This window comes from Haemaphysalis longicornis, unplaced genomic scaffold, assembly GCF_048455015.1.
Source record: "Haemaphysalis longicornis isolate Haplotype H1 unplaced genomic scaffold, Haemaphysalis longicornis Haplotype H1 scaffold_9, whole genome shotgun sequence".
In the NCBI taxonomy this organism is placed as follows: domain Eukaryota; kingdom Metazoa; phylum Arthropoda; class Arachnida; order Ixodida; family Ixodidae; genus Haemaphysalis; species Haemaphysalis longicornis.
The window spans coordinates 155,536,622-155,551,995 of record NW_027526460.1 but is presented as its reverse complement, the minus strand read 5'-3'; the positions used below and the strand labels follow the sequence as shown (position 1 = coordinate 155,551,995).

Below are 15,374 nucleotides of genomic sequence, written 5' to 3'. Positions count from 1 at the left end.
AAATAGAAGCCAGCAAAGCCAACGACAGCGCTGATGTATGGGCAAAAAGGGCCCGGCACCCTATTTAGTGAACGTCTAGCACGTGTAAGTAAATTTTATTTCACGCGCACAACAAAAAAATGCGCCCCAATCACCCTGTGAAGGTGTTTGAAAAGGGAACTGTAAAAAAAAAACCCAAAATGATTGTCCATACAACGTCACTTGAATTCACACACGTGGGTCTACAAAGAGTGAAACGAGAGAGAAGGGAAATGCACTTAACCACACATTTCATTACTGCAAAGAGACATTACTCGCTAAGGTTAAATGAATTCAGGATCCATGAACGGTGGTTGCTTGAGTTGTATGGGTGAACGTTTGAGTGGAAACTCTTTTTATACAAAATTAATGGAAGCTCAAACCCGATGTTAGGCGATTGCATTTCTCCTGCGTCTCTGCCGCCGCCGACTGAGGCGACGAGACCGGCGGCAGGACGGAGGTGAAGTGCAATTCCTTGCGTTGGTGTGAGCTTCCTTTTTTCATAACTGCTAGCGCATGCGCAAGCTACGCGCACGGACGCTACACGTGCCTTGGCGTAGGGCACAGCGGCGCGAGAGGTCGCGTAACGCTATAACGTGGCATTCAGCAAGAACACAGAGAGTAAACCCGCCGAAGTGCTCGGTGAGTGCACCGTCAGCATCGCCCAGCTCGGCGTGGGCTTGTACCTAAGTCGGTAAGACGACGGCCTGTCGGGCTGTCACTCTATTTGTTATAGGTTCAATTCCTTGTGGTGCTAGGAACTTCTTTTATTTGTGCGCGGGATTTTTCTGTTGACACCAAAGATCGCGACAGACCCCTTGGTGGGTAGAGGCAAAACTCTTCGCTCTAAAAACAGCAACACTGACTTAAATAAAGCTCAGCCTTTCTTTGGGAACTTTGGGTACTTCAAAACGGAGGCGTTGAAACGACTCGCATTGCCACCTTAAGCAGTGACGAGTTTCGTTCTCCCTTCGTTAGCTGTTGCAAGACAGAAACTCAAGAAATCAATAAAAAATAAGGCTCATACGCGCCGCCTGTACTTCTTTCTTCTGGAATTGACAAAAAAGTTTGAAAGCATACAAGGCTTCAAGTTACCTGATCGATACTTTTTATATCGCCCAGCAATCCCGGGTCACAGCCACGGAACCAAACGATCAGGACGAATCCCATGGCATTGAATATCAGGTATTGCACAACCATGAGGGCCGTGCTGGACAGGGCAGTTCTGCGAAGAAAGTTTTGGCCAGTAAGAAAAAACAGATTATAGTAACTGCGTTTGGTGCGTGTGGTGCACGCGAAAGCGTCGCTGTCAGTCATGTAGATCTGAACATTTAATGTAGCGTGTTAGGCTTTATGGCTGATTTCAGAAAATTCTGGGTTCCTCGTGCCGCATGGGCACACAGCATTGTTCATGTACTGCTCCCTCATCGGGTATGTCCTTCTTTATGCACCCAGAGTAGCGAATAACACGAGAAATAGGAACATGGTCACCGCTTGCAATTTTGTCGAAGCGTCACAACTGAGCTAAGGACCATAGAAAAAATTACACCATCTTCCCGTAGGGGAACCCCGAGTAGTATGCGAAGCAGCCATGGGGTCCACTGAAGTTCCCATTAGTTTTCAGTTCGTCGTTTCCGTTGACGTTCAGCTTCGCGTGCCTTCGTTGTATCAGGAGCTTCTTGACGTAGTTTGAATGAGTGAAGGACATAAGGCGCGTTCGTACCACATGCTCCCGTCTCGGTTTGGAGCGCAGTGGGAAGAGAGCCACGTACCTCCCGTTGCGGCCAGAGAGTCGTGGGATCGAAACCGGGCGCCGCCTAATTATTTCATTTTATAGTGGACTGCGCTGACGTCAGCCCAAACGCTGACGGGGCTGAAGAGACGCGCATGCGCAGTAGAGAGCGCACGGCGGACAAAACAACGACAACGAGAGAGGGACACAGCCCCGAGCATGAAATGCTTCCCATCTAAAAACGTTGGCGCTGAATCGCCTTGCTCCGCTGCCAGTGTCGTTCAGAGAAAATACATTTCGGCCTCCCTGTAACGTGACATGGCCTCCTTTCTTTCCCCTCCAGCCTCGGGCTCTTCCCTTCTCCTCTAGCCCATCCCATGGGTAACCCTACGGAGATTTTCTGAATTCAATTTTTCCGCGCCACTTCATACACGCGCCATCTTTTTTTTGTTTGTCTTTCGCGCAGTTTGACGGTTTTCAATGTGCTGCCGTAACAACCAATGCAAAGTCTATTGTGAATTAAAAGAACATTTCTTCTGTCAGGTACGTCCTGACACCATGCCTCAAACACGCCTAAAGTGTCCTTCGCGCTGCTTTAGGTGAACATTTATTGTGCATGCCAGTGGTTTTAGTAGATTGTAAAGGTCTTAAATCAATTTAATTGTTTTTTGAGGATTGTTTCAACTTTCGGCCAGTCGATTGATTCCCGTGCCGTGCAGATACATCAATACTTTTTCGTATTGGTCAAAGAGCTCAGAACAGCTCGAACAGCTCCGACGACCTCCAAAAAGACTACAGCCTTTAAAAGGTGGGGGACCTGTCCAATTTTATATGTCTTCTCTGATCTGATAAAATGTGTCTGATACTACTGTCTAATTCAAGGAAAACAATACATTTGGCTCCAATACAGCATGTGAAGGTGATTGGAAAGCAAAGCTTTATACGACACCGACAACAATTGCCCATGCGACGCCACTTGAATTCCCACACGTGGCTCTAGAAAGACTGAAACGAGAGATTCTGATAGCGGTTGCCTGAATTCACGGGGGCGGCTTCTCGAAGGCAGAAGTGTGGGGCACGGCCGGGCTAGAGCGGCTGTAGCCCGACCGTGCGACGTTATAAAGAAAACGGAGAGGAGCGTCTTTCGAAGGGTGAGACAGCGGAACCTAGCAATCCTCAGTGGTGTAGCTCAGGGCTACACCACTGCACGGCCCAAGCGCAGACGCCGGAACAATTCGGCATGTCAGCTTAGTGATTCCCATTTATGCCGATTAAAACTAGTTAGTTTAGTAGGCTTGAGAATTGCGCGAAAGCTGAGGAAACTTTTACGATTGCTATTTATAAGAACCAGTTGCTCCTTTCGCCTTTTCTAATACCTCTTAAAAGACAACTGAATTGTTATTCACCAATTTAGAAAATGGAGTCCCAGTCGTGACAAGCATGTGCGTTATAGGTAGCGTTTCTCCAGCGGCCAGATGTTCGTATGTGGTCTCTACATTTTCTTCTTCCACCCTGGAAACAAATCGTTAACGTACTTTTGCCCTATGACCACTTAATTCCGTCGGTTCTAGGTTACCCAGGAGGTGCTGTCAAACAAGTTATTCAAGCTGTGCGAAGCTGCGCCAAAACAAAACAACCGTCGCTAAAGCAGACCATAAAGGCGTACCACCAACGCGCCTCCCGGCGAGCAGGCACCTCCGTGCGGGGAAGGTTGGGTAAATTTTCCGCGCCATCTACAGTGTGCTCCGGTAGTGAAAACCTCCGCTATCTTCTTTTTGCCGCCTCCTCCGCGTTAGGAGTTTATTGATCCGCACGCCCCGAAATAACCAATATGCCAGACGCCTGTCTTAGTGGTTGCGCGTCCCCAATGCTGTGAACCTCCCCCAGGTCCTCGCAATGGGCTGCGCCATCACGTGCCAAATTACGCAACCACTGGGTACTTCTTGGGTGAGCCAGAAACATGATCCGACGTCGCGTCGGGGTAGCCTCGTCGTCATGAGCCGAGAAGACCTGCATTTCACTGCCAGCCAGACGAGGGTGTGCCTACTATTTTCTTTCTGAACCATTCATTCAAGGCCGCTGAGAGTTAACGTCGGTACGAGCTTTTGTCACGAGTTTTAAATACGACAACGTTTATTTGGCTACCTAAACGCGACCTTCGGTGTATCTACTTTGTCTTCCTGTCTGTCGCTGCATTCGGCCACTCGACAAAAAGCAGGTAAAAGAATGTGTAACACGAACACCCAATCCACAGTACTAAACCTGCTGCCATGGTTCATACATGTGCACACTATTGAGCAAAAGGAAACCGCAGGCATATTTCAGGGACAATGCTATGTACCGAGAGTTCCAGAATTTTTCACTTATGAATACACGTTTAATTGGTTTGAATGATACGAATGAAAAACAACTCCCTAAAAAAGTGGCGAAGAAAAGCGATATAAACCAAAACACTGTAACACAAGATAACATCTCTTCAGAGCATCAGATAAACATCAGGTCACCGAAGGTAGCGAAAGCAGGAACATTAAATTAAACTGTGCAAACCTCTATTGAACTCGTCATGGGAGGATCGGAAGGAAGGAGGGAGAGGTTGCAGGGTGAAGAGGGGGACATTATAAGGTTTTACGCGGCATGGGCGGCAGTACGCTACCGTGTTTCGAAGACCTCTGCGGCGAAACAAGAAGGCACGCTTCAAATATTTACTGTATGCGGGCTTAGCGATCTTTGCTTTGAGCTTCCTGAATCTTCAAAAAGTGCCACAATGTCTGAGTAATTCACAATATATTGATATTTCGCATGTAAACAGAAGATATACGCGCGAACTAACAATCAACGCCCTTTTAAATGAATCCACCACCTCTTGTTTGTTGAAAGCTTCAGCTTATGGATTTAAAATTTATGTTATAACAATCACCTATGGCATGCCGAGCTAGCAACATGTGAAAATGAACCTAGCCCCTATGTTGAAAGCCATTAGCATTGTTTCTTTTACAATGTAGACTCACAACACGGAAACACATTATTACAAGGAAGCTTGTTACTGCCCAGCATCTATCTCTGTGTGTAAACGAAAGCGGTGTCTCTTAGAGGGACAAATTTTGTATCTAAATACCCATCGGGTAATTTACCCTACCTCCTTGCTTCTTGAAGTGTTCGTGATGCTAGCTGTCTTTGAACAACCACTTGATCGAAGCAGAGTCGGTACAAGGAAAAGGCTGCACCGCCCCAGACAACAGACCACACATTTTCATCATTGGTGAAGTCAAGGCTGAAACTGCAGAAAGAAAAACAGCATAAACAAATGTCGATTAGAAGAGAGCGTCTATAGCGCGTACCATAGTGCGTTGGTCGAAAGAACTCAAATGAAGTTTTCTCAGGGCTTTCTTACAAGATATCGAAAGCAGTTCTGTTAAAACAATCAATTCTATTTGTCTTCAACTCTTCAACTCACTGGTCTTCGGGATTTCACTTTGAGAATTGGTTAGCATAAATCAATTTTCGTAGCCCCAAACCATATACTGGTATTCAATGTGCAATGTACGATGTTACGATGTACGATGTTACGATTGATCGTATGGTCGCCTGAAACATGGAAACCTTTTGCACCCCTGTGTTAAACCCACACCGAAACGTCTCAGCCTTCTTACCAAGTGCAGCTTTTGCTAAGTAGCCCACCGTGTTATATCTGTTGCAAAATTAGTTATTAAAGCTGTTATTTCAATCTCACAATTAGTTTTAATGTTTCCGATGCGTAAACGGTTTCTTCTAACGCAGTGAAAAACAGTAACCGGCCACACTCTCCTATTGCACTGAGCCGGTACTGCCGCAGGTGTAGAATGTGTAAGGTGACAGCTCGCTCTGTCGCCTCGGTGTGCCTGCTATTCATATCCAAATTTAGCCAATGTTTTAAGCTTGTATTGTCACCTGCTCAGAAATGCCAAATAGCAGAGCCGAATGCAATGAGGAGTAAACAAAGTGCACACTTCGTGCCCTATACAGCAGGTGATAACTATGGATAAGCATCCAGCCGTAGCGTCATGATCATCGTTCCGGGATCGGGATGCTCGCTGTTCAGAGGCAGGGCTCGAGCGCTTGTTCGTTTAGTACCGTTCCTTGGACATTCTGTACGTCGCCTGGGGCAAGTTCAGAGCAAGAAACACGCAGCTGTGGTTCGTGTCACATTTTGAAGTGGTGCACACAACATTACAAATGCCGAAGACCTCTTCTGGGAGCCCACTTTCAATTCAAACCGTCAACACTTCATCCCCAAGTTACAGTCTTTCTCAAACATGGCCTGGATTTAAAGTACAGAATGTTTTATTGCGGCGGCACAAGACGCCATTCCTATCGACCGAAAGAAGGAATGCCGCAAACACCACACTCGTGATATTTGTGCTGCTCCGCATGTCTGCCAGCTTCTTCGCTGGCGCCTTGACGGAAGGGCAAGGCTTAAAGCATGTGACCTCATTGTCGAGCTCAATCCGTGGGACTCGCCAGAAAGACTGCGGATAGGATACTTTTCCTTCAATCGCTTGGCCAGGAGGTTTTTAGGGAACTACGGAGCGATGTTGCCTACTCAAAACTTCTAGGCCAGCAGCTCCAATAGTATCACTAATGCAGGCTGACCTTGCCATGGAATCGCGAATTCGAAAGCCTATTGAACCCTTCTCAGCGTTCGCGGAAGAGAAGGAATGCCTGTGGCTTATGTCTGATCCTAGCATGTCTGATACGAAAACGTTGAGCCAAAAAAGGCATGGTGTTGAGTAACAGCGGTTCAGTGGCCTCATTAGAAAGTGTGGTAGTACAGTGCCATAGGTTATCAAAGAGACTATAGCCTCCGAACTAGCCGTGTGCAAATGACGGCTCCATTGAGACAGTGTCACTAGCAAGGCTACGGCACTACGGTCGTAGCGACCGAAATTAACTGCAAATTCTTTCGGGAGACTATTCTTGCTGTCGTTCTCAAAAAGTGGGAGATGGGTGGAATAAACTACCAGAAAACGCATCTGCAACTATTTCTGAAGTCACGAGCCAACAGATCCGAAGCGCTAGCAGACTCTCACGAACATGCACAGCATCTGAATGCGGTGTATGTATCAGCTCTCCGTCGCCAACGCCCTATTACTTACACCCCGCCCCCCCCCCCCCCCCGCTTCCACTACCACAGTTTTTAGATGCGACGCATCTCTTGCTTTGAGGCATGTCCCTCCTGCGTCGGCGTAGTCCGGCGTCCGCACGCCAGCTGCGCATGCGCGACTCTCGTGCCGTCTTCTCTCCGACAGCTGTGCGCGCAACGCTCTCACTCCGTCTCATTATCATAAACAACAGCTGTGTGCGCGCTTCGCTCGCTTCGCTCCGCTCCCGTCTCGCAAGTGTGCGCATGCGCGACTCTCCTCCGTTGTCTCCTCTCCTTGATGGGCTGTGAATATAAAGCGGGTATCGCGCTGCGGCGGTTCAGTCAGCGCTCGCTCTCGTTGCACTTCGCGTCACTTTGCTTGACGACTGCGTGCTTGACTTGATTCTTCCGATGAAGATATGATGGAAGCGACGGTCCCTTCAGCAAGTGGTGTGACACAATCTAATACCAGCGCCACTCCAAACGAACCCCCCGATGTGTCGCATCACACCAGGGTTCCCTCGCGGGAAGATGGGCGTAATTTTATTTACACCATTTTTTGCTATTATATTTGATGCGATAATGAATAACTGTGCCAGCAGCTCTAAGAGAGTCGCTAGCGCAGGCTGGCCTTGCCAAGAAATCGCAAACTTGAAAGCTATTCAACCCTTCTCAGCGCTCAAGGAAAAGAAGGCACACCTCTGGCTGATGTCGGATCCTAGTCGACCCCAGCCATCGGGTCGACCAAAGTTTCCATTAGTTTTCAGTTCCTCGTTTCCATTGAGGTTCAGTTTCGCGTGCCTTCGTTGTATAAGTAGCTTCTTGACGTAGTTTGAATAAGTGAAGTACATAAGGCGCGTTCGTAGCACATGCCCCCGTCTCGGTTTGTAGCGCAGAGGGAAGAGCGCCACGTACGTCCCGTTGCGGCCCGAGAGTCGTGGGATCGAAACCGGGCGCCGCCTAACTATTTCTTTTTATAGTGGACTGCGCTGACGTCAGCCCAAACGCTGACGGGGCTGAAAAGACGCGCATGCGCATTAAAGTGCGGACAACGACTACGAGAGAGGGAGGGACACAGCCCCGAGCATGAGATGTTTCGCATCTAAAAGTTGGGCCAAATCAGGCATGGCGTTGAGTAACGACGGTTCGCTGGACTGATTCGAAATTATGGTCTTATGTTGCCAGAGGCTATCAAACAGACTACAGCGTCCCAGCTAGCCCTCTGCGAATGGTGGCGCTATCGAGACTGTCACTAGCGAGGCTTCGGAACAACGGTCGTAGCGACCGAATCATTATCTACGGGGTACAAACATCGCCTGCTGCTCCCAAAACAGAACCTCTCCTCACATATGGAGTCATTCTGGCCCAATATCTCCAAAGCAGAAGAATACGCCTGGCTCCATATCCCCAGTTATCGAGACAAGACGCCACCAGCCTGAGAAGAACCCAAACGAACTCCTATCCTCGTCGCACCCTTCTTCACGCGATCTACCCCACCATATACCCGGTCACCTGTAGTTTCTGCCCCTTGCCCTGAACACTATACCCCCTAGTATGGGAGTGCGGACAAACCCCAGGCCTACCCCCTAACCCTCCCTTCTCTTACGAGCAGCGGGTGGCCTGCCCGAAAAGTCCGGACCATGGGACCCAGTGCATACTGGTAAAGAGGGCCTGGACTACCCAGCCAAGGCCAGGGCATCCCGGACTACGGACGCCCCCCACCAGGCGGGTGCCCTAACAGCAGCATTAGTGCTCGTAGAATAAACATTTATTTCTCCTCCCGCTATCGGGAGATTGTTAGGGCGCCGCCCTTTGGCGGCCGTCTCCAGGCTGAGCCGCGTCGCCGTCGTAACAGAGTGAACGATGGCAGTGAAAGATTGAAAGAGAATTATTAGTGAATAAAAGCAAAGAAGCAGAATGTCTCGAAAATTTAGGGGATGGCAGTGTGCCGTGGCGGCGCGAGCGCTGGCCGAAAGCGTGCGGTGGGGGAGGGGGGCATTATGCTGCATGGAGGAGACTGTGGAAAAATTGTGAGGGGAGGGCGGTTCGCCGTGGCGGCGCGAGCGCTCTCCAAAAGTTTGCGGTGGTTGGGGGGGGGGGGGGGGGGGGGCTGGTATGCTGTGGCCGCACGAGACGCTCGTCTGCGCTACGCTAGAGAAAACGTGAGGAAGGCGTGCCCGTGATAATGGTGTGGGTTCCCTGCCTAAGACGCGGGTCGCGGTTCTTTCCTGAGACGCACTTCGCGCCGCCGACACAGAGGCGCATCATCGCTGCCCTCGAGAGAACCAACGAGTGAGGGCTGCCTAAACGCAGTGCTGCTGCGCCGAAATGTCTCATTAGGGAGTATCGTAATCACCAGCTAATTTTATTGCCATCGTTCAAGAGAACTTGCAGATGGATGGAATAGGCTACCAGAACGCGCATCTGCCACTGTTCCTGAATCCATGAGCCAAGAGATCCGGGAAGCGCTAGCCGTTCATCAGTAACACGTCGAGGATAAACATGTCCACTTTGATGCCTACATTCTTGCTGTGTATTTAAAACAGTACGTGCGCTCCTCCTCTCTGCGGAGTGAGGTGTGGTCTGGCTGCAATGTTATTTCTGATTAGGGTGGCCGTTCCTTTACCACTGGGATTCGTGTATGACACGTAGCCTGGGAATTTGGGTTTTGTATTCGTTTCCTGTAGTGCTATGATGTCTGGCTTATTTTCTGGGTTATCTATGTATGGTTGGAGTTTCCGAATGTTGTGTTTTACGCCTCTGCAGCTCCATTGATATATTATCGTGTTCTTGTGTTTTCCGGTATTCTTCTTCCCCATCGTTACGCTTTTGGAAGTGTGTCGTGTTTGTATTTCTCTTGTACAGCCTTTCGCGTGTTGGGCCACCTCTGTGAGCGGTCACCGCGTTATTCTTAGCCTGAGTTGCTCTACATTGTTGTCTATCTTTTTTGCGATTGTTCCTACCTTGGTGGACAGTTGCTCGCCGTGGCTCGCGATGGTGTTCATCTGATTGGTGAGTTTTTTCATCATTTGTGTTAGGCATAGGAATGGTTTTGCTCAGTCCGGTTCGTTCGCTTCGTGTGGTTGTGCAGTGGTTGCAGCCTCCGTTTCCATATCTACTGTTGCGGGTGGGTGTGGTTGGATCTGCTTCCTGGCCCATTTCAGCTTAGTATTATTATTATCACCTGTTTTGGATTTTTACAGGGTTTCTATTCTAGCGAGGAGCTCGCTGATTCGTTGATTTTGCTTGGCAATTAATGCTTTGAGCTGTGTACATTCGTCGCAATTTTTCTTCTCTGTGTGTTTTCTGCAGGCCAGCGAAGAAAGATATAAAACTAGAAGAAATTATCCAGGATAGCCTCGACACCACCCAGGGCCAGCAGGTCGTCATTATTGGGGACTTCAATGCACCACACGCGAAGTGGGGATACAGGTGTAACTCCAGAAGAGGCAAAGCATTAGTCAGAATGATAGAGCAACAAGGCCTCGCCCCCTTCAACGAACCAAACACCCCAACAGGTATAAGAACGAGTACGTCGAGAGACACTGCCCCCGACTTCACTATGGTACAAGGGATCCGCGACACCACGTGGGAAAACACAGGGACGAGTCTTGGCTCAGACCATGACATCATCTCGATCCAGATCAGAGGACTGAGATTCAAGATGCAAACAGTGACAGCGCAGCTTACAGACTGAGACAAACTCAGGAAGAAGCAAAAGAAGCCAAGACAGAATCAGGCACCTATGCAAAGTGGGCTAAACGCCAAGCCCTGATGAACATAAAACACACACAAATAATAACGGCCACAACGCTGACACCCTTCGTTGCCGCCAAACTCCTACACATATGGGAGGCACGACACAGCTTAACGAGGAAGTGGAAAAAAACAAGACAAAATAAAAAAACTTCGGAACCGCATCTACGAACTGAATAAACTGGTGACAGAATATGTGATGCAACTCTGCACAGAAAACTGGCTGCAGTTCTGCGACGGCCTGCAAAGCAGACTGTCAACCATGAAAGCGTGGAGCCTGCTCAAACATCTGATCGACCCACTAGAAAGCAAGAGCGCAACAAACCGCACCCTCCCAGCCAACCAAAACAGTTACAAGGGAAATGCGAGCGACTTCATCAAAGACCTCAAAAAGAAATATCTCAAAACGGAAAGAGAAGAAGGAGAAATCGAAGACTACTCTGGTCCGCAAAACAAATTGCTGGACTAACTTTCCACCCAAACAGAAATGCTCGCAGCCGTAGACGAAAGCAACAATAACAGCGCCCGAGGCCCCGATGCGACCATGTACAGGCTGCTACATAACATCAGCGACGGAAGCCAGACGAAACTTCTCAATCACATGAACATGACATGGGAGCCGGGAACCCGCGCACCTGAATGGAAAGAAGCAGAAGTATGCATTATACCCAAACCAGGAAAAACCCCGTACATCGACAACATGAGACCGATCTCTCTCACCTCGTGCGTCGGTGAAGTGATGGAACGAATGCTACTCAAACGACTCCAACGACATCTGGACGAACCTGACATCATGCCCCAAACAATGTGCGGATTCCGCAAGCAACTCGGAACGCAAGACGTGCTCGTATAATTCTACGAACTGGTTGTCAAACAAGCAACACGGCAAGCCCCAACAGCGGTGCTCGCACTAAATCTAAAGGGAGAATTCGACAACGTCACGCACAGAAGCATCCGCAACAAACTAAAAACAACAGGATGTGGTGTGCACACGTAATACTATGTAACAGACTTCCTCAGCCACAGAACAGCCCATATCAAGATAGGACAGGAAATGTCCGAACCTATCCCCCAGGGGGACAGAGGAACGCCGCAAGGATCGGCATAGGTCAGCAGGCTTACTCATGAGTGCACTCACACACACACCCCCAATCACTTGCCTCAAGGCAAGTACCGTAGCTGCCGTTGAAGGATGTGTGACGCCAGGTCCGCGTGAAAGGGAAGTATCATAACAGAGTACGTTTAATACGCCAAGGCCTCGAAAATGGACTACTTTTTCCACAACACGCAACCCGCCTATCCGAACGCAACCCGCCTCTCCGGAAATTGCGAAACTTTTTCAAACGAGCTTCACCATCGTTTTGGCCTGGTGAGTGCAAACGAGTGAGCGCGAGCGCCACTCGCGGTGAGCCCCACTCACCACTCGCGAGTGCGAGTTCCACTCGCGGCGAGCCCCGCTCACCACTCATTAGGGGCTGTGCACTCGCGCTTCTTGCGCGATGTGCGGGTGTTACTGCGGTGAGCACCACTTCCTGTTGGCATTCGTCGCAGGAGCCCCTTGATGTGGTAATTGCTCCTGGCGATACCCACTCGTCCGCACAGCCACTAGTTAATAGGGCGATTGCCTTTAGCTTTACGAATATTCTGCTACATCCCTCGTTGTTGGGCACCGTGGAATCAACTCTCCTCTGGCGTGTTGATTTAGGAATACGATATGGGTGGGCGTCTGACGCCATAATGCACTGATAATATTCACTGTCATGACTCATTGAGGGGATGTTGCGCGCAGTATCACCGAATGATGTTTCTGGCTCGCAGCCTTCGTAATAGAATTTGTGTCGGTTACGTTGTCGCAACAAAGCAAATGCACTTTACAACCGTTGTGCGCTGCGATGGATGCTTTGAAAAGCATCTTGGTACAGTGCCGTAGTACTTGGTGTGCATAATTGTCCGTTTTGCTACATCTGTCACTATATAGGCTGTTCTGAAACACATATTGTGAGTGCCCGTACTCGTTTGAAAAAGTTTCGCAATTTCCGGAGAGGCGGGTTGCGTTCGGATAGGCGGGTTGCGTGTTGTGGAAGAAGTAGTCCATTTTCGAGGCCTTGGCGTATTAAACGTAATCTGTTATGATACTTCCCTTTCATGCGGACCTGGCGCCACACATCCTTCAACGGCAGCTACGGTACTTGCCCTGAGGCAAGTGATTGGCTGCTGACCCCGGTGGACTCACCGAAAAACTTCACCGCTGCTGTTTTATTGCAAAATTCACAAAACCTTTTAGTTTTGTTATGTTGCGTGAATGTTGCATGGATTAATATGCGTCGATGTGCGTACCTTTCGCACCATGCAGCAAACCAAATAGCTCGCTTTCACCAAGACTTCATATGGTATTTGTCATCATGACTCGCCGACTGCATCCCTTCGTTTTGTTCCCTGTCTCCCGCTGAAATTTTAATGAGTGAATGAAACCCTGTTTATTCCACATTATAAGGTTTCGTATCTGTTTGTGCAGATTGACAACATTCGTGCGTTATGTCTGACTTCCCATTCGCCTTACCGCATCGGGAAGTTCGAATCGTTACTGTTTCGTGCAGTTTGTGAAATCTATATTTCATATCTTACGATCGGGAAAGGTAAAATACGCACTGTTCGCGCTGCTATGTTGTTATCGACGGTCATTTACCATTACGCTTGTGAACTTGCCTGACCAACTTGAAATTAGGACCTGGAATCCGGCAGTTTGCTTTTTTCATTTTGTCCGTTCACGGTCGCCAACCAGCTAATTATGAAGGCGCAATTTCTTCTGCTACTTTATTTTCGTATTTCGCGTTGTGGTAAGCCCGAACACTGTATTCCCCGTCATGCTTACGGCTCTAATTCGCTGAAAAGGGCACCGTAGTCTAGTGTTCCTCATATTTTGTCCCCGTATGTAGATCGTCGTGCGCATGCCAATGGTGTACAGACTAGCAGAGAGATACTGTGACCACTCTGTGGTGTGACGAATAGTACGCTTTCTCGGCAATCGCATGGCGTAACTTTTGAGTGAGCGGGTGAGTGAGTCAATGAGTGCGTGCGTGCGGGGTCACGTGTGTGCGTCCGCGAGCGTCTTTCTTCCTGTTGGCGCTCATGCGAGTTCGTATGTGTGTGCGTGCGCGCGCGTGTTCGTGTGGGTTCGTGCGTGTGTGCGTGCATGTGCGTTTGTGTGCCTGCGTGTGTGAGATCGTGTGCGTTGCGTGCGTGTTCGTGCTTGTGTGCGTGCGTCCGTGTTTGTGTACGTGCGTGCGTGTGCTTGTGTGCGTGCGTGTGTGTGCTTCTGTGCGTGCGTGTGTGTTCGTGTGCGTGCGTGTGCGTACGTGTTCGTGTGTTTGTCCGATGACACCCCTTCTCCTCGTTATTTCGTATCAACTTTCGACGAGAACGCGTTTCGGTGACCCCGCGCGGGCGCATGACGGTGCAGTTTAGGATCAAGCTGCGGCTTTTCTCTGTGGCAGGCTGGCGTCGTTTACGGAGAGGGACGGGGGTAATGCTCGAAACCAGACACCCTAAAACACACCACCGGAGAATGCACAAAACTCAAGTCTCCTGAATTCTTGTTGACTCCGCCAGCATAGAGGATGGGCGATGGGAGATCGTGCTGACCAGCCCCGCCCTGGAAGACTAACTTTGGCTGATCCACAGGGGCCAGGAAGCTCAGGAAGCATACGGGTACCTGTGAATAAGGAACCACTCCCACTGAGCTAAAATTGCTCCAAGGCAACCCTTTTGCAAACAATAAAGTTTATTATCTGTATCTCTCTCCATCAGTAACATGCACAGCATCTAGACGCAGGTTATGTATCGGCTCTCCGTTACCATCATCCTCTTGCCCACACCCCCCACTTCGATAGTTTTATTCGCTTACACCAATTTATTGTTTTATATTTTTTGCGATAATGAACTGCGCCTGCCATCACAGATATTTACGCATTTACGTCCTGCTCGTGTTAAAAGTTGTTGAACCTGTGAGAGCTGGACGGGTGTTGAAAGACAAATTCTCACCATTGACCTTCGAAATCAACTTGTTTATTCTCTTTATTATCTCTCTCGCTTTCTTCTTCTGCCAGCCCTGCACCGCGAGAAAGTTTGGCAATCAGCGACTGTGTGCCGACAAAAATGGAACCTGTACCAGGTCTTCATAGGTTTTGCATCTTATTTGACGTTGCTTGAACAGATTGGCGATATATAGCTCGTGAAGGGCGAGGCTTGCTTATGTGCCTTAATGGGATCCGATCTGAAATAATGCCTCAAGCGTAACGCAGCCCGAGGGTGTCCAAAAGCTCAACTGCTTTGGAGGGACTCCAGTGTCAAACACGGGTGCCCACGTGTCTCCTTACAGGCTTTGACGGTAGGAGCGACATTTCAGAAGAAAGAGGCGAAGGCTCAGTAACAGGGTTTGCGGGCTGGCGAAAATCAACAATTGCCCGTACTGCGATGGCGTATAGTCGTGTGCAACAACAACGAAAGCTGCCCCTGCGCCTACCACGAAAGGCGCCTGTTGTTCCACGAGGCGCGAAGGGTGCGTTACCGATATAATTTTGATCATGAAATGAGTCGTTTCCGTCATTCGTCACACTTCATCTGCTTTTAAATTGCTGCAGTGACGACAGACAAACTAGATGAGAGTAAGCAAACGATGTAATACACGATATCCTTTCAAAACCCGCGTGCGCGTTGACATCCGGGTTGTTCGCTTCAGCGGAGTGATAC

At 49.2% G+C, this 15,374-nt stretch overlaps 1 protein-coding gene across 2 annotated transcripts in view; it reads right to left on the bottom strand.

The window, feature by feature from the left end:
- LOC144153821 (sodium-coupled monocarboxylate transporter 2-like) overlaps nucleotides 1–15,374 on the bottom strand; it is a 59,900-nt gene that overhangs the window by 21,687 nt on the left and 22,839 nt on the right. For both annotated transcript variants that reach the window (XM_077685552.1, XM_077685551.1), the window contains 2 exons: nucleotides 4,887–5,027; nucleotides 1,114–1,243 (listed from right to left, as the gene is read on the bottom strand). In XM_077685552.1, the coding sequence (XP_077541678.1) occupies nucleotides 1,114–1,243; nucleotides 4,887–5,027 (271 nt within the window). The remainder of the gene's footprint in view (nucleotides 1–1,113; nucleotides 1,244–4,886; nucleotides 5,028–15,374) is intronic.